Source organism: Haemorhous mexicanus, chromosome 3 (assembly GCF_027477595.1).
Source record: "Haemorhous mexicanus isolate bHaeMex1 chromosome 3, bHaeMex1.pri, whole genome shotgun sequence".
In the NCBI taxonomy this organism is placed as follows: domain Eukaryota; kingdom Metazoa; phylum Chordata; class Aves; order Passeriformes; family Fringillidae; genus Haemorhous; species Haemorhous mexicanus.
This window is the reverse complement of record NC_082343.1, coordinates 103,137,905-103,160,955: the sequence shown is the minus strand read 5'-3', so window position 1 is coordinate 103,160,955 and position 23,051 is coordinate 103,137,905. Positions and strand designations below refer to the sequence as shown.

At 46.5% G+C, this 23,051-nt stretch overlaps 1 protein-coding gene across 2 annotated transcripts in view; it reads right to left on the bottom strand.

Annotated features, from left to right (window-relative positions):
* Window positions 1-10,352: 10,352 nt before the first annotated feature.
* Window positions 10,353-23,051, bottom strand: part of GRHL1 (grainyhead like transcription factor 1) — a 41,563-nt gene continuing 28,864 nt past the window's right edge. For both annotated transcript variants that reach the window (XM_059842865.1, XM_059842864.1), the window contains exons 10-16: window positions 21,505-21,592; window positions 19,171-19,310; window positions 18,259-18,296; window positions 18,071-18,159; window positions 16,238-16,323; window positions 14,603-14,667; window positions 10,353-13,447 (exon numbers count right to left, since the gene is read on the bottom strand). In XM_059842865.1, coding sequence (XP_059698848.1) covers window positions 13,333-13,447; window positions 14,603-14,667; window positions 16,238-16,323; window positions 18,071-18,159; window positions 18,259-18,296; window positions 19,171-19,310; window positions 21,505-21,592 — 621 coding nt within the window. In that variant the 3' untranslated portion in view covers window positions 10,353-13,332. The remainder of the gene's footprint in view (window positions 13,448-14,602; window positions 14,668-16,237; window positions 16,324-18,070; window positions 18,160-18,258; window positions 18,297-19,170; window positions 19,311-21,504; window positions 21,593-23,051) is intronic.

Sequence of the window (23,051 nt, the reverse complement as noted above, 5' to 3'; positions counted from 1 at the left end):
GTCACAACATATGCTCTGTTAAAAAGTGTATGTTCTTCGGTTTTTCCTGTCCCCAGCCCTTGTTTTCGTTTTCCAGTGGCAGCCGAAGTGTGTTGGCCCTGTGATTCCCAGCAGGATTTGTGGTTGTGCTGAGCTGCACCAAGTACTAGCAGTGGTGGCACTGAGCACAGCTGGGGCAGCTCTGCATCTCACAGCCTGCCATGGGACAGGAAAGACCTGTGTCCCCAGGGGCAGGACAGGCGTGGGTCCTGCAGGCCTCCCATGGCTGCTGGCTTTGCCAGCACTATCCCAACCCACCCTGCCCCTTCCCTTATGCCTCCTTGACACAGAATGAGGACAGCAAAAAGCATTTTGTCCTGCTGAATTGTCTCTATTTGTTCCTTCCCTGGTTTCTCAAGACATTACATCCTCTAGTGTCCACACAGAGAATCATCTTGAATCTCTGGGCACCTTCTGCTCTCAGCTTCATTTTGCCACTGGGGTTTATTTTTTCCATTACAACTCTTCCGAATCCCTGTCCTTCCCTGCTGTCCGTGCAGTTTCTAAAGCTTCACTGCACTGTACTCACCCCTGCTCTCCATTGCTGCACATTTCATCTCCTTCAGCTTTCCCAGCACCAGCCCATCCCAGCCCACCAAACAACAAGTTCAAGGGATCTCCCTGGCCAGCTCTTTGTGCAGTGCATAGGTTACCAGCAGATTTCTCTCCGTGTTTGCAAGACTTGCTGTGCTGGAGCCCTGGCCTCTGCTGTGGGATGGTAAGGAAAATGCTGATAATTCAAACTTCACATCGAGTTCTAACATTAAAGGCTTTTGTTCACAGAAGGGAATCAGTTGTGTGACAGAGAATGAAAAAAGTTTGTGAAAATGCCGTCAGTGACTAAAAAGCGCAGTTGAGGTGGCACAGTGGGGATACAGGGTTAGTGCCTCTCAGTTGCATGGATCCTTTTCAAAAATAACCTGTAGGGAATTGTAAAACTAGGAAAATGCTGTTCTATTTTGCATGTTTTCCAGTTCTGCTGTAGTTGGGAAGTGACTTGTGTTTTTCTCCTTGCTGCTTGTTGTAACGCATGCAGTTCCTGCTCAAAGCACAGCCGAAGTCATTGACAGCAGAGACTTTTAATTGAGTCAGAGCATCTGAAGGCAGCACAGCAGCCTCGCCAGGGAAGAAGCAGTCACAGGAAAGTAGAGTGGAATCATTTCTCCTGACTCCCAACAGGGTGTTTCCCATCTCACACACCACAGACTCTGCCTACATGTTCCAGGTTCCCCAGGAGTCCTGGCTACAGCTCGTGGATGCAAGACCAGTTAAAAGAAGTGATGTTACAGGTCTGTACTCCAACTTGTGCTTCAGGGAAAATGTGCTTGATTATATTCTCCGTGCTGAGCTAAAAATGACAGCTGAAGTTTTTTAAATAAATCCGTGGAACTCTTACCAAAGTCACCTCGTTTGCCTTTCTCTGCTGCTGCCAGCTGAGGCAGTGTTAGACGAGGAAGGAACCTTCATCCTCACGTTGAATATCAGGAGTCTGAACACCACAGAGCCTGAGCCCCCAGCCCTGGCAGCTTTAGAGCTTCTCCCTCTCTCCCAACTCCTACTTCTCCCTGCTTTCTTTCCCTTCCCAAGGCTGCATCAAGGTGAATAATAAAGCAGTTAACATTATCCTGCTTCTTTATACTTGTGCCTACACCCACTGATTTCCCCGTGGGTTTCACCCAGCAGCACAGCTTCCTGAGCAACACACAAGCGAGATCCTTGGGATGATCCATGCTGGCTGCAGTTTCCCTCCTTCCCTCCAGTAGTAACCTGGAACAAAGCCCAGGTATCCTCAGTCCTGCATTCCAAAGAGCTCAGAGCAGCCTACCCACATCAGTGACTGCAGGATGCCTGGCTGTGGCAAGGTGACTGTCCCTGCCTGGCTGTGGCAAGGTGGTCTCCCTCCCAGCAGGGCCATCCTGCACCAGCCCCCCTCCCTCCAGTGCTGCTGCTGCTGCTGTGGTATTCTCTGGATCGGGCTCTCCGTGTGGTTTGACAAAGGCCTGTTTAACTCAGATCCCTGGCAAACACTTCAGAGAAAAGCTTTCTTTGTTGGAGATAGACAATGCCTGTGTTCCGAGGTAGGAAGGAGCAGATGTAAGGGCTGCAGTGGAGGGTTGAGAAGGCTCTGCTCTGGTTATCTTATCCTTTTGGCTGGGATGACAAGAAGGAATCAAACATCCTGTGTGAGTAGCAGGGAAAATAATTAATACTGGAGACTGAAAACAACAAAAGGTCATGCAGGCAGCTCTCCCCCATTCCCTTTTTGTAGCTAATTATGCCATAAACCATTCAAAAGAGACTGAATGGAGAATATTGTGGGCTCAGACAGTTTTCCTAATATTTACCAGTAGTTAAAAATAGACCAAAGCAGTTGTCTGGGGTGCAGCTCTACAGTTACTGCATTTTGGCAGCAGCATCTGATCTGGCTGCATACAGCAGCAGGCTACTGTAGCAAACACACAAAGCCTAGCAAGTGGCTAAATAAATAGAGATATCTGTCTAAATAAATACAGATAATTACAATCAGAGCTCCTGTGCAGGGGCTGTGAGAAGATACATGGGAAGAAGTGAAAGACTGCAACAGGATGCATGTGGTGAGAGGTGTAAGGGTGCATCTCTGTCCCCTCTCCCTCCTCTGTTGTGAAGAGCTGCCACAGCCCCAGATTGTCCCAAACCACACTTGCTGGGCAGACAGCAGCAGGCAGAGGAGAAATGCCCCACCAGGGGGGAGCTCTGCCAGCTGGTGTCTGTCACCAGCTGATGGAAACGCTGCAGCAGCCCCTGGCCAAGGGCAGGAGCAGGACAAGGACAGAGGGATTCACCCCGGGGAACAGCCGAGATACAGAAGGTATTTATAGTCAGAATTATATACAGGGTATCTCTGAGAAATAGTGGGGGGAAAGGGATATAAGAGATAAGTCTGAAGAGTAGAGATGGGAAGAAGAAGAGAATAAAAGAAAGCAGGCAGACCAAGGAATATTTCTTGGTAGAATAATTTCGGAATGTGAAAGTGATGATAAATCCACGGGCTTTTACAGACACCGGCCCGGCTGACAGCGAGTGTGTGTCAGGGCTGTTTCGGGGAGCTGCCCCTTTGCCGTGGAGCGAGCGGGTCCCGCCGGGCTCGGGCTGCCGGGACAGGGACGGGGACAGGGACGGGGACAGGGACACGCTCCCGGCGGAGCCAAGGGCAGCGCGGGGCCGCGACTCAGCGCCAAGGGCAGTGCAGACGTGCTGTCCCCCCGCTCTGTCACGCTGCGTGTGGGCCAGCTGCCCGAGGGGACATCTCGTTTGTGCCGGGTATCGGATAGCGCAGCAAAGCCCGCTGTCCGGCCGCCTACGTGTCTGCCAGCAGGGACAGCCTGGGACAGCAGCCTTCGCCCAAAGCCAGGACAAAACCACGGCCCTGACGTGCTGGCCCCAACTGGTTTGAGTCAAAAGTCAAATTCTTCCTCGCCTGCATCTTTCGTGCTCGCTTTCAGAAGAAGATTGAGCTTCTGGTGCATGGCTAAGCATCCAAGGAGTGGGGACGCAGCCAGCACAGCGTAAGGAAACAGCCGGGTTACAACAAAAGAAGGGCTTCAAGAGAAGAGTCACAAAAACTGTTTCCTGCTCTATTTTGGACCCAGTGTGCTGATAGAGTAAACACACGCGGCCATTTTTTTTCTTCACTCCCAAAAATATGTTCCTACACAAAAAAAAAAAAAAAAAAAAAAAAAAAAAAAAAAAAAAAAAAAAAAAAAAAAAATTAACTGCATCAAAGACTTAGTGAGCCCTGGCAGTACCACAGGCAGAAATCACCTCTCAAACAGATTTGTTATGAGTATGTGAAACATAGTGTTTACTGAACTAAAAGAATCCAGTCCACAAATGTTGATTACAGGTGTGGACTGTCCGCAGGTCTGCTGTAATAGAAATAAAAGAGTAAGTGACACTGATAAGTGTGACATACTAGTGCACCATCTGCTTGCTTGAGCGCACCATCTGGATTTTCTACTACTGCTGCTGCTATTTGTGCCCTGATCTTATTTTAGTGGCACCAGGAGATGGATTCAAAAACCAGTAAAACTTAAAATTACATGCTATTTATTTATTTAATTGTTCTTATTGCTTAAGAGGATGTCTTCATTGTTTTCACTGTTCCCTTGACCTCAGCATTACTGTTAGCTAAGCCTACACATATTTTCTGACACACAGTATATTAAAGCATTAGCAGTGCTGATGGCTGTTCCCCTCTTTTGGTCATCTCAGGACTTGCTGGGGCAGGCATCAAGCCTGTATGCAAACACGTGTTTCATCCTGAGTTGTCCTAACAGCCCTGCAGTGTTTTCAAACAGCATTCAGGTGCTGGAAGACATCCTGTGTGACCAGAGCCTGACTTCTGGACCACTGGGCATCGTTCCTAGGGGGGGATTGGTACCACAGGGGCAGCAGTGGCCTGGCATTGGCAATGGCTCCCCAGTACCAACACTGGCATCTCCCCTGGGGCATTGTCCACAGGCACCCAAGTGTTGTGCAGCACCAAGTACAGAATGGTGCCAAGCCCAGGGAAGGCTCTGGGTGGTGGTGGGGATGTGGTTGCTAACCCATCAGCAGGTTTATAAATAAACTCCTCACCAACCACTCTGGCTACTCTATCACCTTCTTCCAGCTTCCTTGGGCTGTACTGTGCCCACTCCCATCTCTGCTCCTGGTTGCAGGGTCTGCATCCTGCTCACTGACACCTTCCTTTGCTGCCCCAGACACTCCCAGTGGGCAGAACAGCTGTGCTCTTACAGACACATGTTCTCCAGCTGGGCCCTCCCCTGCTCCCTCATGAGTGACAGGGTTTCTGTTTCCCTCTCCAGTGCCATGTCTGTCTCATTGGGCGTCACAATGCCAAATGCTGGGGGGCCAGGGAAAAGCTGCAGCTGGCAGGACAGACACCAAATCCAGGGACAAGGACACGTCCCAGGTAAATGACAGCCAAAGTAAAGGAGGGCATGAGCTGGGGAGATTGCTTGTAAGGGTAATTTCCCCCCTAGTGCTTGCACTCAAACTATGCCATCAATGATTTTATACCCTGAGCAATCTCCTACATAAAATGTTGAAGTAACTATGTATTGAGGGACACAGTTAAGTATAGGATTTTACTGCTGAAAAATACATTTTCCATTAATAGTTAAATAACTTTAAAAGCCACCTTCCAAGCTGTTTTGGGGAGAAATGTCAGTGGCAATTGAGTTGTTTAATAGTTTAAATCCCTGTTCTAATGTCTGAAGGGAGGTATCTCACCCCAGCAATGGCCACATCCCATCCCTGCCCCAGCTGAGGAACTGGAAAACTTCAATTGCTGTTGTGATACTTCCTTGGCAGCACTGCTAGTCATACATGACTCAGTCAGCTCTGTTCCCTCTCTCAGCTGCAGAACAGACCCTGCCTGTTGTTTGGATCAAGTATCCAGCCAGCTTGATGCTTTTTCTCATAACTTGTGCTTGCCTGGACTTACTCGCTGCAACTCCCCTTGTGCAGTGGGGACCCTAACACCTCCCTTCAAAAGCACTTTCCCACTTAGTTTTACACTATTTACTTAAAAAGGACAGGGACTCCCAATTTTTTCCCAGCGTGGGTAAATCCTTACATCAGCCTTGGATGTGCACTTCCCCTTCACTACTGCACTGCTTCAGGATGTCAGGAGGTGCAACAACATGACTAACATGAAATAAACTCAGGTTCCAATTCTGTCCTACAGCTCTTCTGATGCATAGCTGTGCTATTTTCCCTTCCTGAGTGCAGGCAACACTGCACTCAGTTTCTTTCCCCTTGGGCATCCTTCCACAGTGCCAGCAGAGCAGAGAATTGAGCAGGCACCACTTCTTGCAGTGCTTTTCCAAGGTGTAGATGTTGTCCAGGGATGGCCCCTGCTGCACACCCCACTCTGGGCTGCTGCACTTCTCTTCCCCATGGCTGCAGCTCACCTGAAGCAGTCCCAAATCACCACTTCATCTCTGATCTCTTGCTATTATTTCCTCCAGGAAAGCCAACACATACCTTCACAAGACAAAAGGCACAATGCCATACACAGGAGGAGTTTCAGAACATCAGGAAATATTTCACTGTGAGGGTGACCCAGGAATGGGTTGCCCAGAAAGGCTGTGGAGTCTCTGTCCCTAGATATTGAAAAGCCCTCTGGACAGGGTGCTGGGCAGCTGATTGGGGTGGCTCTGCTTGAGCGCAGGAGTAGGACCAGGTGCCCCCAGACATCTCCTTCAACCCCAACCATGCACAGTGACCTGTGAAGAGCAGTCTGAGGCTGAACATTCACAGTTCACAGTTCTGCTGGATGGGAAAGGCTCTGGACTGGGGAGAAACATTGCTTTTACCCCAAAACCTTCCTTACACACCCAATAAACTTCCACCTTACAGTCAAGCTGAGCCCTGGCTGCAGCTCCTTGTGCTCCACAAGTACCAGCCCTCCTTTTCTCCTGAGCAACTGACCCAAGTAGGCTAAGCTGTGAATTCCCTGCCTGAATACCTTAGCCTGATGGTTTGGGCTTTCATTCAGTGCCACACACAGATTTGCCCGGATGGCAGCTTATTTTTTGCCCCAGTTCAGGTCAAGTCCTCCTCCTCCCTTCATCAGGGCATGAAAACCCAGTGCTGCTGCAGCCAGCCAGGTCCCTGCTGGCCACATTTCCCCCTGCTATCCCTGCACTTTATGGCATTCACACGCTCTGTCACGCTGGATTACATCTGCCTGAGTGCTGTCGTCAGGGAGCTCAAATATGGCTCATAAAAGCCTCAAGATGTACCTTTAGAGCAAAATAACAGCAGGGTAATGGGTAGATGTAATGCAGCGTGAAAAAAACCTTGAGGAGCAGAGAGAGGGGATTTTCCAAGCAGGGTGATGGGGGGAAATTCCTCCAAGAAATTAAATATTGCACAATTTGATAATTTGATGGTGTTGAAGAGCATCGTTAACCCCCAGCACTTAGAAGCTGAAAGATGGACCTGAAGAAAAGAAAAAAAGCATGAAGGAGGAGAGTGATTTAGGGTTAAAATCATCATGTTCATTTTTCTTTTTCTTGAGGTATCTTCCAAATTTTCTTTTCAGTCCTGGAGGATGGCTCATTTTCCTTTGAAAAAAACAGTGGAAGTCAGAATGGGGTCTTGGGTGTGCTGCTGGCCATTAATGGGGCAGTGTTGTGGTCTCTTGTCTTGCAGCATGTAGAGAGGAGCAGGGACAAGCAGTGCCTCTACAGAGACCAGGTGGATTTGGGCCCTTCTCTCACCAAAACCCTCACCCTGCTGAGGCTGGGCAGCCCAAGGCATTGCAGCAGCCCCACAGGCAGAGCTCAGCTGGCCCCCAAGGCTGGGCTGGGGGTCACTCACAGGCAAAGCTCTGGACAGGACTGCCATGAGGTGCCAGCTCATTTGGGAATTGCCCCGTAGCACAGCAGGGGGTGATTCAGGCAGCAATGGATTTTTTTTAGCTTGCCATCACTGATTTTGTAACTGTCTCCTTTTGTCTCAGGCATTACTCTGACCTGAGAATTTGCAGACAGCAAGTCTTGACCAGCCTCTTTGCCTGCAGCCTGGGCTACGCAAAGGAGAGGCAAGTGGGAAGGCAGGGGCTGCTTTAGGGCCCTTTAGGATATCCACAAGATGGGGGACCCAGCACTGCTGCTCCCCAAAAGCCCTTGGTCAGCACCGGCTGACAGGCTCAAAGCATTTCAAGTAAGAAGAAGCTGTGGGAGCACAACCTGCAAAGCTGATCACTTTGTGATCACTTTTCCTTTATTTACTTATTAATAGCTCACGTAATTATTTAGGAAAAAAAATCAAGCAAGCCTTATCATGACAAGATCAGAAGCATCATTAAACCAAAGCACTGGCAACAACCCCTCTCTGTGCCACTGGCACTGCTGCCTGGCAGAGCCAGTGCCAATCCCTGCACTCCTGTGCCCTTATCCCAGACACCTGCCAGCCCCTGAGCAGGGCTCAGCATTGCTCCCTGTGGTCCCCGCAGACAGCAGCTGCTCCAGGCCTGTCTCTCCAGGCCAGGACTGGGCTCTGTCTGACCATGTTCTGATGGCTGGAGCAGGCAGGGTGGCTCAATCCAAACTCCTGGGCAGTGGCAGCAGGACAGTGTCCTGCTCAACCCAAACCAGCAAGCTCAGGAGTTGGAAGAGCAGATTCAACAGGTTGGCAGGGCCAGCACTGCCTGGCTGGGGCTCCATCCAGCTCTCCTCTCCTGCTGGACACTAAGGAATTTCCCTGGTGCTGAGCGACCACAGGACTCCATTCGCTTTTCCCCATGTCACTTCACCCTCTCCAAATTTCACTCCAATCCCCACTGTCTTTTTCAGCCTGGTAAAGTGGCTGGCAGCAGTCACCCCCACAGCATGCTCCACCATCCCTCACTGCTATAATCCCTGAGCCCAGGGCTGTCTTTCCTCCAGCTCTCAAATCCCCAAGACACCCAAACACTGCATTCTCACTCATCAGAGATGCTGCCAGGCTTTGCCTGCTGCATGCTTCCCAAACTGCAGTGGTGGTGAGTGACCTGCAGGCCAGCTCTAGGCCCAGGATGCCACCCAAGGTGACCAGTTCTGCAGCAGGGACACACCAATTCAGCGCTGTTGACACTGGTCACCAGCTGCTATTGGCACATGCATCTGCAGCCTGCAGAGTGGCCATGCTGGAGGCGTGACAAAATAATTCCTGCTTGAGCCAGAGGGCACACCAGCCACCCAGAGCTGCCTGCACAGGCACACGGATGGATGGGGCAGGGCAGCATTGCCCTGCAGGAATAGGAACCTGCAGGATGTGCCAGAAAACCCCACAGCCACCCCAACCACAGCAGCTACTGACACTAGCCAAGGGGGGGAAAAAGCCAAATATTCCTTCTGCAGTATTGTGAGCTATGCAAATGTTTCCAGTGGTATGGCAGGATAGTCCAAGGACAAGCAGCTAAACAATTTCTGAGAACTCATATATTAGATCAATTCATCTAGTTGAGGTGTCACCTAAATATTGTCTAATATTTAATAATTTAATTGCAGTAATGGCTCCAGTGATCTAAAATACAAACCAAATTGAGGAGCATCAAAGCTCCATGCTCTTGCAAACCCTTGTTTGACAAAGTTCCATCAAGAAGCTGAAGACTGATGCAGAATTCAGCTTTCCCACACAAAAAGAGGTCAGATCTTAAAAGCCTAACTAAATGTTTTCACTATTAGAGCCCCAAGTCATGCCCCAGGAAGAAGCACTGAGTTCCATGAAAGGCTCCCTATCTTGGGAGCTCAGAGCTGCATCTTCAGAGGTTCACCTTCACTTCCTCTAAACTCACTTGAATAGAAAAGGGCTGAGGGGTGCCAGGAGGAGGGAGTGCTGGCACAGACATCCACACACACACACCATGTGAAGGCTGAGGAAAATGGTGGTACCACACGGCCAGGGAAGAGGGGAGCAGCTGTTTCCCAGCCAGCAGCAGATTCCTTATCATGCTGGTGTTTGCTGTGAGATGGCCACACACCAACTGTGCGATATGGGGGCAGAACCCTGCCAATCTTCCAGCAAGCACAGACTCAGGTGAAGATGACACAGGGCACCCCCCAGCACTGATGCATCCCCCAGTCATGACACACTGCAGCATCTTCCTGCATCTAGAGCAAACCCTGTGAGCAGAGCCTGCACAAGAACTACAAATAAATAAGGAAATAAGTAGAAGTTTTCCTGGCCTTTTCCTAGCCCAGAAATCTTCTGCCACCCACGCTGCTCCCCACCCAGCCCCAGCATGTTGACACAAGCCCGGTGATTAGGAAGATGCCGGCACAGGAGCTGCTCCAGGACAGCAACTGCTGCAGGGGCTGGGAGCCAGCTACAGCAAAAGCTTGTTGAGACATTTTCTGAGAGTGAAAAAGAGGTGAACACCCCTCCAGATACCATGGTGCTAGGATTATCCTGGAGATATTAGCATGAATTTTGTTTTCAGCTTGGGCGAGTCAATGCCCATAGCTTCACTGGTGGTCCCCCTACACACCTGGACTTACCCATCGATGTTCTGCTCTCCTGCCAAAGGAAAAGGTCCTATGGAAGCAAATGCTGCAGCTTCCCCACACACTGAACTGAAGGAGGTCAGCTGGAATAAAGCAGGGAATGAGAATGGAGCTGGCCATTTCTTATGCGGGAATAACAACAGCAAGGCTGGCATGGGGATTTTCTTTTGCAAGGAGAAATGAGGAAACAATCACCAGGGGTTTACAGATTTCATGTCAGAGGAAAATTGAAGGGATAAGAACAGGTGAATTTGTTATATAGAAGACTCATCATTAGAAATGAACATATAAAATTTAATAGCTTGGTTTAAAATACATTTTCAATTAAAAAACAGCAGGCAAAACAAAAAAAAAAAATCAGTTTCATAAAACATACATGACATTGCTGCTACTGTTATAAGACCCGTGTCCCAGAATATCTTATAGTGGAAAACAATCGTCAGATTTAGTTCACATACTTCATTAAGCAGTAAAAAGAAATAACATTCATGTCAATCTTACCTCTATAGAGATTCTAAATCTACTTCCCTGACCCTAGACCGAGTTTCCATAATAAAACTTCCACTTTCAATAAAAATGTGTAAATATATATATGTATTCTATATATCAGGTTTTTAAAAAAAATTCCCTTGCCATAGTAGAAGGATTCCCGTGACTGCCTGAGCAGGAGGCTGGTGCTGGCTGGGCTCGGGTCCTGTGGCTGCTGTGCCAGAGGTGCATTCCTGTACAGGGTGGCAGCTGTTGGCCAAGTCTCTTAAGCATCGTGTTGCACATCAGCCTCTCCCCTTCGGCCTCGAGCCCACAGTCACAGATGCATCTCTCTGAGCTTGCTTGAGGGGAGCATGCAGTGCCCAGAGCATCACCAACCCCCTGTTGGGGCCCATCAACAAAAGAGGAGAAGGAAGGAGGGGGGAATAAAGGGGGGAATGGAATGAACCAGCTTAGGATTGATCAAAATACAAATTCCAAAATACTGTATTTTATATAAATCATTAAAAAAGAATGTGGGGAGGGACTTCAAGTTGTCACCTAGACACACCACCAAGGGAGAATCAATTACACCTGTGACAGTCCAAGGACTGTCACAGGTGTAATTTGCTCAGCCTGGCTCTGAAGACCTTTGATGCCAAACCACTGCCTCTATGGGCAACCTGCTCCTCTCCCTAGAGAAAACAGCCTCAACACCCAGCCTGAAATTCTGTGATTTACACCTACTACTCCCTGTGCTTGCCATGGATAGGGAGGACATGTCCATGGGTTGGGAGGCTGCTCCCATCAATCACCCCATCTGAACATGACCCCTCACCAGCCAGACCATGCAGGCCTTCTCCTCAGAAGCCAGGAGCTTTAGCCAAAGGACCACATGGTCCATGCTCCAGTGGAGGCCTCAATGGTGCCAAGCACAGCCAAAGGGGAGAGGTCTCCTATTTCTTGCAGGTCATGCTCCTTTTGATGAACTCAACATGGCGTTTGCCTTCCTCTTCCAAACAGCACCATGACAGAGCTAAACAATAGTAGGTTACAATTTGTTAACCATTAAGTAGAATCATTAATTATTAAGGAAAATCATATGCTACTTTTCCAGACTATTTCTCCAGTCTTTCCAGGTTGACCTTCATGTCCTAGGTGAGGTATGTGCAGCTTTGTACTGTCTGAAAATGTTACCAACCTCTTTCAATACCAGATCCCTAACTAAAGCTCTGACACCGGACCTGGCACTCACGTTCATCTGCTCACTGTGTAACCAAAGTTTTTGCCTTAGTGCTGCCCTTTAAGTGCTCCTCTTTCACTCGCTATTAACCAAAGAGTGCCTTTCCTTCATAAGCACACGCACACGATGAGTAAATAGCACAGGGCAGTACTCTTCGCAGATGTCTGGCACTCCCAGCTGGGGGTCAGGATGCCTGCTGTGCCCATTGGGTCTCTCCAGCTCAGCAGCACATCCATGGTATGCACAGACACCAAGAATACATAACCTACTTGGAGGCCCTATTCCCTGCTAACGCTCGGCCTGCTGAGCCATTTTGGTACCTTCCTCTCTCAAAAGCCTTGCCTGTGCATTTCCAGTCATTGACATCCTAGGCCTTGCAAGCTGGCTCCTCTAGCCCATGGATTCATCCAGCCTGAGCTGCTGGTGCAAGCAGCATCCAGCTGAGCCTTAAGTACACTGCAACAGAAAAAATCCTCCCTCCAGGAGAACTTCTTCCTAACCCCCAAACACGAGACTACAAGAGAACTGCATCTGTCCAGCTCCTTCTGTGAACCAGCTCTCAGACTTGGCCCAAATCACCTCCCAGGACAGCAGTACCCAGCTGTTTCAGGACTTAGTGGCAGTTCATGACAGAAACTAGGACTTCCATCACCTGCCTGTGCATGAGGATTTAGGAGAGAGCTGGTATCTTCTTCCTTCTACATAGGAAGATCCATGTTTAACAAGCAGGTCTCTTGTGCCTTCTATGAATGTACAAACGTGTGCTCACCTTTGGTGCATGATAAGGGTTTGTCCATTGTTAAATATCTATGTTAAATATGATTTCTCTGTATATGGCATCCTTTTAGATGGGCTTCATTGCATATATTCACGGTATATACAGAATACCATATTTTATATATATTATATATTGCTTATATGTACACATTTACAAACCTTCAAAAATATATTGCACTTATATACAATATAGCTTCATCTGATGAGAGTTCACACAGTTACTAAGGCGAGTTCTTCATAAGCAAGGCAGTTTTACATTCCCCCCAAATGACACAAGTGATTTCAACAGTCTGCCCTGGTCACAAGTAAACATTAAAGACTTTTCTCCAACCTGCATGCAACTCCTACTAATATCAATCAGTAGTTTTGCAGCTCTCCCTAGCAGAAAACAGTCCAGTAAAATGGTATTAGCTGATAACAGGCTCAAACATGGTTACTAAAAAGATAAATAAGACATCACCAGTCTAAAAGGCCACCTTACAGGAGATTTCCCCTCCCATAGCTACTAGTGGTTTATACACTAGTAAAAATATATACATGCTCTCCACTTAATAGCCAATCTTTGCTTGCCCATTTCATGTGCAAATAAGACCATGAGCAAGAACACAAACACAAATGTATTAAGCAAAACCACTGCTCTGCTCCCCAGAACAAGTCAAACAACTGGCTTTCTTCTGGAGGTGATTAGTGTTTTGCCCAACATACTGAATTATGGGAAAATGTTCACTTGAGACCTTTGTTTAAAATCCACAGTGATCTGTGATCTTAGATCTCAGTCAAAGTCAGCTTGTAAGATCCTCCAACCTCTTCAATCTGCAGCTGGAAGGTATCTTCATTAGAATAGTGTTTCACAATGTTATCATCCATGTTGACCAGAATTCTGGAAAAACAAAACAGATCGGGTATTTTACGGTTCTAAATGCCATAGGCACTCTCAAACCTAAAAAAGCCTGGACTATCCAAGGGAAACACAAGATCCTGCTCATCTCTCTCTGACTCACTGCTTCCCATAGCAGATCTGGCTGTTCTGACCCAGCCCTGCCATCAAGGCTGGCTGCCACACTTCTCAGGATCTGAATGGAAGGATTAAATCTGGCTCCTGGACCAGGAAGGGAGAGAGATCTTGGAACCAGCAGAATCCCTCTGAAGCTGCAGGCACCTGGGGCTCTGAATGGGTTTGCTTGTCAATTATAAACTATCAGAACAAAACCCTACAGAGCTTGCAGGGAGGAAACCACCCATGCTTGGCCACTTCTTTCATTTGCCAGAAAGGTCAATACCTGTGTGTTTGTGTGCACACACACACACAAAGCTGTGCTTAGCAGTAGTTTAGAGATCACAGATTTTAAGCTTTTTGCAGCTGTTCTGGTGGGGTAATTCTGCTATGAAAGCACAACCCTGGAAGGGTGCAATTTTCTGGCTAGAAGGAGAAGGGGCCGAGACACCAAACTGACAACCACTTATAGACAACCCAAGAAAATTACTGAGAAATTAAAAGATAAAACAAAAGCAGACAATGTTCAGAAACTCAATTACTTATGCTACAAAATGAAAAGATTAAGTATGGCCTCCGGGAGAAACAGACACTTCACAACTAAGTTCTCTTCAATTTAGCCCACAAAAATACAACCAGGGTTCAGTAATTGTAGCCAAATGCAGATATAGTAAGCCCAGTCACCACTGAAACAATTTAACATGGGTTGAAGGAGGTTCTTCATCATTGGGAGTCTTTTAACAAACTGAACTCTTCTTCCTCTGACATGATCAACTCTGGTTCAAATAACAATTAGCTCAGAGAGGTTCAGCGACTTGTATTTACCCAGGAAGCCAGACTACATATTTCTATAGGGCCTTCCTATAGTCTTCGGCTCTGTGGATGATGTTGAAATGTGTGTGTACTTGTGTGCACACACACATAACAGCAAATGGCATTCACATATCTGCAGTGCATGGAGGAATTATACAGCAGATCTGCCTGCAGGTTTGAAAAAGGTGTTCATATTCTTAGGCAGGTACTGCACAAGTACATACTCACCCTTTTTTACATTTTTTGAAGATTTTTCCTATTTTATCAAAAGGAACATCATACTTGTCAGATATCTAGAACAAAAGAAAGCAATGATTGGTGAAGCAAGGAGACTGCAGTCATTGTCTTTTGCTTCCTATTTTACAGAAAGGAATAACCACAACAAAAAACCTGCAAATGAGGACAACTGCCTGCCCTATAAAGGAAACACTAAATCACAAACTATAGTGTGAATCTACAGATCAGAACCCCTTCTCTGCATTTAGCTAACTTCTGTACAAAAAATGTAATCATGTTTGAATCTGGATACTTACTTCTCATACAGCAACCTCCTGCCCCTACTCTCAAAAGCCCATCCACTTAAAGCCCACTCCATACCCTCTCATTCTCTTTTGGCTCTATATTCTCTTAGCATACTGAAAACAATTTTAAAATTTAGTGTCAGAGGGATCAAGTGAAAACTAGTCATGACAGTGGCTGAAAAAAGAAAATAGCCACAGAGAGAGGACCTCTGCTGCTAAAGGCATGAGATGATCAAAAACACTCTCCTTCCCCAGCAGGGTGACATCAATGTAGAGCCAGAGCCACTGACCATGGCACTTCACTCCACAACCTCCAGAAAGTCATGAGGTCAGTAACCTAAGCGTGGTTACTCTGGCAAACTGCTCTATCACACCACCAGTAAGTACCAAACCAAGACACTGCTTTGACATGCAAATGTACAGGGAGTTTCTCCCAAGCTACAGCTGTGAGCACTTGGTTCCTTGCTTTAAGAAATCTGAATGAAACAACAGAGGTGCAGCTTCACTTCAGGACTGTGGGGTAAGGGAGGACTTCACAGCCTTCAATCCCTCTCTCCATGAGCTCCCATCCTTCAGCTGGCAAAGCCTCACAGCCCAGAAGAGATAAAGATTCTGGTTACAGAACTATCTCTACAACCAAGAGTTAATGGCCAGACCTGCCTGTACATCCCCAAAGCCCTCGTTCCCTGAGCAGAGGCATTAGTAACAGAAAGAGACAGACAAGTGCCAGTTCTGAGCTCATGCCAAACATTACACTATTCCTTGGATTTAAGCTCTGTACTTCCCTTGCTCTGCAGCAGCAGGGATAGTGGAAGACTATTTTGGAAGTCAAGCAGCAGAGAGCAATTTCACACATGTGTGCACAGATATATAAAAGTGTTCAGCAACACACAGAAGCTGGGACTTGCAGCTCTGCATTTGGGGCAGTGGAGGGCTCCAAACATGGTTTTGAAAGGCTGAAACAAATCCAAGCCACTGGATACATTCTGAAAATCACTCCATCTCCTAGCAAAAGTACCCTCTCGGGCAAGAGGAACATCCAATCATCAAGTCTGACAGACCTGGATCTTCAGGAAGGCTTCTTACACCCAGACCCCACAGATGTGGGGTAAGGTACTTAAAAGACATGCTTCCTGAATTCCCTTAACAATAAATTAAATAATTATTTGCATTAATTTCCATATTATTGAAGGGAAATCTCCCTTATTCTTCTTATCCAGAAGGGCAGAAATGTGTGGACACAAGCTGTGACTGCAAGTCTGACTCCTGTGACTGGCCAGTGTGTAAGGACTGGGTAGCCAGGGCTTCTACACAAGGACTACAAAATAACCTCATTACTTACAGCTTCCATGAGGCCTTTCAGAGATGGTGTCTTCAACATCAGTGCATCAAAGACTTCCTCTGACTCTTTTCGGACATACAGCAGCACTGGAAAGCAATTTGGAGAGGAATTAACTGTGCAATTGCTCCTCAGGAAAAATCTGTATCCCACAGTGGTTAAGCACAGGGGGACATCCACTGAGGACCTTATGAAGCAATAGACATGCATACATTCAATATGCATTTAAGACTGTAGCACAAACACACGCTGCTAGGTTAGCTCAAAATTTACTTCTGGCACATAAAGCCACTGTATGCTCAAGCATCTTTGTTGTCAAAATACCTCTGTATTTTCTTTATTCTCTCTATTATTAGAAAAAAGGTCATATTTGAAACAAATAAAGGAGGAACACAAAGCACAAATCTTTGAGACTCTTGGGCTCTTCCATATCTTAGTCATTTGCCATAAGACTTTCCACAATCAAATGATTTGACAGATGCTATCACAGCAGGTGAAGCCATCCTGGCCAGCTCCTAATTTTTAAATAATTTATTTGTACAGTTCTGTGCTCTTCCTACGCTGTCTCATCTTTCTTCCTGCCCCTTGCTGTGTTTCAGTAATACTCTTACCACCAGAACTGACATACAGTGCAGGCTTGGTCTCCTCTAGGAGGGGAATGAAAGAGCAGGAACCCCAATTAGGTGAGCATCCCTAGCGTTCTCAAGCTAGCACAGACTCATTGCATGTAACATCAGCCTCATTAAAAACTGCATTGAGGCTGAGGAATTAGCCAGGAGAGCAAGAAAGCTTGGACTTTAGCAGCTTTAATCCATCTTCTAATGACCAGGTATTGCAGACTGGATTGTTTGCAAGGGTTCATCAAGCACAGCTTTGACACACCTGCAAAATGGAACAATTACTGGCATTTCTAATGGAACAAGGTGAACTCAGGACAGCACAGCACCTTGATGCATTTCCCAATTTGCCTGTTAAAGACAGCTTTAAAAAGGGAGGACTGTAGATTTGAAAAAGGAAGACAGGACACCTAGTCTCAGTTACAGCACAGGTCAGATGAGAGTCAGCCAAAGGAGAGAGAACCTCATAGGGCTTGTTTTATGGCATACAGCAACATGAAAAAACAAGAAGTCTGATTTCCTTCTATAAAATTCATCCTTCCTTACTAGTTTATCCAGACTGCAGAAGTGCAGCCCCATTATGATCAGACTTGCCAGACTTAGCTTCTTTGCTTCTTCATAGGTTTCATACTTGAAGCTTTGTTGTGGTCCTTCCAAACATAACTATCATGAATCAGGAACACCACCTCCAGCACTCCAAAGGGACCTCTCATCTCGTTCCACAACACCACAGCAACATGAAATTGCAAAGACTGAAACTCAGCTGAATATTCTCTTAGCTTGGCTTTCAGTGGAGAACATCCCATTTCCTGACACCATGAAAGATGCAACAGATTTACACTCAGAACCAGGTCCCGGTGTTCATTGCTTGAAGTCCTGGAGGAGATTTCCCATGTATTTCGCAGCAGATTACATGATGAATTCTCTGCCCCAGTCCATTAGGGATACTGGTAAACTGCTCACCTCATCTTGACTCTTTCCTTAGAGGTTCAGAGCCCATTACTGTCTGAGTTGGCAGAAACCCCCAGACATTCTCACAATATAAAATATTTGCAGAGCTGAACCATATCTTGATACCTGAACTGTCACTACTCAAAGCCAGAAAAATCAGTCTGAAATATACATCAATATGAATTAAAAAATTCTTTAATCTCAGATGCCTCTCTCCATGATGATGTATAAATACTCCAAAAATTCAGTCTCTGAAAGAAGAAAATACCTCTTTTTGGCTCTTCTACTCTGGCCATCTTATTTGGAGTAGCAATAAAGTCCTCTTCACCAATATAAGCTCCTCTCTTCAGGTTGGAGCTGTCATTGACAGGGCAAAAAGTTAGCAGTGGTACAATTACAGGGACTTATCCCTCTGTCTGAGGGCAAGGTGTCAGGAGGTTGAAGGGCAGCTCTTACCTTTCACCCTCTAGTTCTTCTGAAGCAACAGGAAGGACCTTTAAAAACAAAGGGGAGCTTTTGTGAATATTTCATCCAGAACTAGAACTAATTTTCTCTTATAACCTTTCAATGCTAAATCAAATGACACTTTGGCTCCAAAAGCCAGTAAACATCTTCTTTACCTTTTTTCATAAAAAGTGATAAAGGATCTCAAATGAGAGACAGGAACAAAAAGAAGCTAACCAGCTTTCTTCCTGGACTGGTGTAGAATCTTCTGACAAAACTGAGCTCTAGGGCCTTTGTAGAAAAACATGCAGGAATGTCAACCTTATGGATGCAAGTTTATTCTCCATCCTTTTCTAGGAGTTCAGGCAATGCTCTTAAAAAGTAAGGTTTAGATTATGTTAGAGCATGGCAGAACTCCCAGCACAGCAAAATTCCAGATTTTGAAACCTGGTTGCATGCTAATTTTTTCCCTTCCTGTTTCTTGTAAGCTGGAACTTTCCAAGAACACAGAGGCGGGGCACTCTGGCAGTGGATCACAGAGCTGACACACATGCCAGTTCCGCAGGGTAGATTTTACCCTGCAGCAGGCATCTGGAGGAGTCTGTACTGTACAACAGCACACCAGGATCCCAAGGGATGCCACAAGAGAAAACCACCCTGCAGTTCATGCAATAGAAAAATCCTTTCAGGTTCACAGAAACTGGACTTGATAGGAAAATAATTTGATGGTGAAAGACCCCCAGTTAACTTCAGCCAATGTATCTTGGAGAAACATTTCCTGCCCACATGAGACTCAGTCCGTATTTGATTGCAGCACTGATGCAGTCTGACATTTCATATGTGCATACACACACAGAGCATCCCAGGCCTTTTGCAAAATCATCTCAGAGCCTCTTCATCCCCACAGCCATGAGCTTTACTCACGTGAGCCCCACGCTGCAGGTTTGCAAAGTGAACATCAGGGATGAAGAGGACAGGCTGAGTGTCGAGGTCCATGAAAGGCTTGAAGATGGTGATGTCAGTACGTTTGTGTGAAGGAAGCATGGGCACTTTGACATCAGAAACTGCGGAAACAAAGATCAGGATAGAGGATACTGAAGGTCCTGATGGGGCCCCACATCATCTAAAAGGTACATACACTGCTGAACAAGGGCATTCTGCAGTCAGGTCAAAGCAAAAAGCTCCCTTGGTAAAGGAGTTTGAACTTTAGTTGTCACCCTCTCAGCTGAGGGCCTGGGCCCTGAGGGTTTGTTTCACAGAGTAGTCAAAGCTTTCTCCACCTCTCCAGCTGAGCAGCTCTACTTTGTTTAGGTATTAATGAGGATGGACAATAACATGGCATCAGCCCAAGAGAGGAACTGAGGCCTTCCATGTACCAAGTCAGCCATGCAAATAGAAAGCAAAAATCAGTCCCTGCCCCACCTTCTCCCTCTCCAGTCCCTCAAAAGCCTGCGGGTGTTCCTATGCTAGGAGGGACTAAGGGACAACTTGTGTGTTCCCAATTGGGAGCATCTTAAAGAGACAGCACCACAGTAGCACTATACTACAGAGCTCATACAAACACTGCTTTGTGCAAGTTGCTATATTTAAAGTTACATTTTGATTCCACACTTCCAAGTTTCACATTCTAGTTCATCCCAATGTTCGCCCTGGTCACCTCAGGGTGCCTAGTCCATTCCCCCAGGATCACCAGGACCTGTCTCCCACAGAGCCCTCTGGCTCTCACAATGTACCATCTGATGTGACACAACCCACCAAGAGGACAGACTTCATCCACAAAGACCCTCTGAGGAGAAAGTGAGGCAGAAGATGCCTTAAACCACATTTCAGACACATTAATGTCAAACTATCACAGTTGAAGACTTTATTTTACCAAGTGGAAACACATCCATCTGAGGTCAAACCATCCGCAAACAAAACAAATGTTTTTCAAACAAAACCATTTCTCATGTCCTCAATGGAAAATACACTATTTTCTACTTGCAAAATGGATTTTTTAAAAAGATTTCTCAATTTCTGTAAAAATAACTTTGCCCAAAAGCCACCAACTGGTTCAGCTATTGAAGAGTTCACGTACACATGGCATTTGTGATCCTGGAGGTGAGTATAGCAGCTTATGGCTTCAAGGAATCAAAAACTACCCACATAAGAACTAAAAAGTCAAAGTCATACTTTCCAGGAAAATAAGGATCACATCGGACTAAGCCCAGGCCTGGAAAATTAACATTGGAAAGCAGCTTCTGTCGAATCATAAGATCCTGGGAAATGTGTACTGAACCTCCCTTCCCTTTCCAACCAGGATGCAAAGGGTTGAATGCAGTAATCTTCTGGGAGCCGCTGGGACTGCTGCGTTTGTGAAATGCTAACAGTGAGCTAAACCTGCCTCTTGTGACGTACCTGGAAGAAACCAAACACCCAGCCCTTTCCACAACTTCCCTTGAGCAAACGGGTTCCCTTCAGCATTATCTTCTGAAGCTGCTCCAGCAGCCTGTACCTGCTGCGTCAGGAAAATCCTGCCCAGCGAGCTGAAGGCGCGTGCAGGCTGAACCAGTCGGGCTGTTCACAGCACAGCAAGTGAGAGCACGCGCCTGCCCTGTGCCAATGAACAGGGAGACACATCTTCCTCTAAGCAGCTCTGCTGCTGAGTAACCAGCCACCCAAATACAGGATCTGTCATCTGCAGCAGCTAAAGGAAGATGCTCAGCAGGAACAAACTCCTCATCCTTTAGGTACTATGATGCTCAAGTCTCCACATACTTCACATATGCAGAAACTTTGAAATGACTTGCTAAGGACCACTTTGCTCTAGAAGAGTGAGCATAGGGCTGAGAGGCTGGGGGCTCAGCCTCTAGGCTGCCACAGCCTTGCTGACGAGTTGCAAAAACGTTTTTAATGTAAGTTAAAAGCTAAGTTTAGGATCAAGCTGAAAATATTTGGAACTGATCATTCTTACTGCCACCTGGACTGGGAGGGTCTCTAGGCCAGAAATCCCACCCTCACCTCACCGCTTCAACTGCTACAACCCATCCTGGCTGAATACACAGCAGGACCCTGTCTTGGACAGAAAGAACTATACAGAATGAAACCCTAAATGACCCAGTGTGTTGCAAAACACAATGACTGTTCCATAAGAAACTGCTTAAAACAAACACTGGTCCATAGAGGATAAAAATTAACTTGATAGTTCTACTGCACAAGCTATTTGTAGCCAAAATGAAATCCAATATTTAAAATATTGATAGAATAAGTTCTACTTACAGGCATTCAACTGAGAGCTGGGATCAGTGCACTTTCCTTTTCTTTTGCTTTGCTTTCGCTCTTCATCCCTGATCTTCCTCTCTGCTCCCTGCCAGACAAGAGATTAAGAGAAAGCAATGGGTGAATGAAGAAGAAGACGGGGGGGAGAGAGAAAGAGAAGGTATTTTTAATTTTTTAGGGTTTTTTCAGCTGCAGAGGCAGGAACACCAATTCTCCCAGAGCTATGTTTGTGGAAGTCAGTTCCACAGTATCCGAGCTGCAGGTTTGCCAGAGTGTGTCAACTTGGATATCTGCTTACTTTTAAGTCCTATCCTCTAATGAAATCCAACAACTGTATCCAAGATGCAAACACTTGCTTTTCTTTCAAGTCAGATTGAGATACAGCGACAAAAGATACCCACGTCAGGGATTGTATAAAGCATTAGATACAAGTATAGTTGAAGGGTTTAAAACAATAAAGAATTGCAGGTTCCCCCAATTTAGGAGATCCCTTGATTGTCATTAAAGTCACACCACATCTGGATCACCAAGTGCAAGATACCTCATGCACATTTCACACAGAGCCTGCAGCAGTTGCACCAGCCTCCACTGAGCTCAAGCTGCAGACATGCAGCTTTAAAGCAGGGATTATTTCTTCTTTTTATCAGGGCCAGGCCATGGTGGAATCCACAGATTCCCTAACTGGGTTCATGCCTGCACTGCTCCTGGCCTTCCAAACCAAGCAGCAGAGGGGACAGTGCCATATTGCCATCTTTTCTGCAAGGTGCAGACAGATAGGATGGAGAAAGAAAAGGAAGAAAGAAACATTGGAATAGTGTTCATTCCTCCAGCTCTGTCCCGACCTCACATGCGACTGTGGGTTAAGTCAGGGATGTCACATTGCCAGCTGCATCAAGTGATAAGCCTACAGGAGATCCCCAACACTCAGTCCTTGTGCTACCACCAGGTCACCAGAACTGGTATACACAAGTTCTTCCTGCCCCTCAACGCCCTCCTGCAAAGCAGGGTAAAAGGTAACAGTTACCTGGCCACACCAAGCCATGATTTCTCATTCCCCCTCCTTCAAAGCTGCCAAAACACACCCACATCCTTGCATGGTACTGGAGGAAGACTGGATTAGCTACAGCAAATGAGGTGTCAAAACTCCTGTGGCCATGGGGTGGGAATCTGTGCCTAATGGTGCATGGGAGAAGGGGAACAGCCCTCCTTATTTTCCAGTAAATCAATGCTCTATAGATGCCAGGCTGCCTATGCCTGCTAGTAGCACTGGGCTTATCTGCACCAGCAATAAAAAGGAAAATTAGCCAAGATATTTGATACACATTAACACATATCATCTTTTCTTCCATCCAATGAATGGGAAAAAAAGCAGCTTCAGGCAGCTGCAGTGAAAAAGAGAAAGAAAATACACATGAAGACACAGGCATTGCCAGCTTTGCTTGACCCAATAAAGCTGATACAGCCCACTACAGTGAAGACATCCCACCTAAACCTCAGCACAGCTGGACCTGATCCCCTCTGTGTCCAGTGCAGTCACATCTCATCCT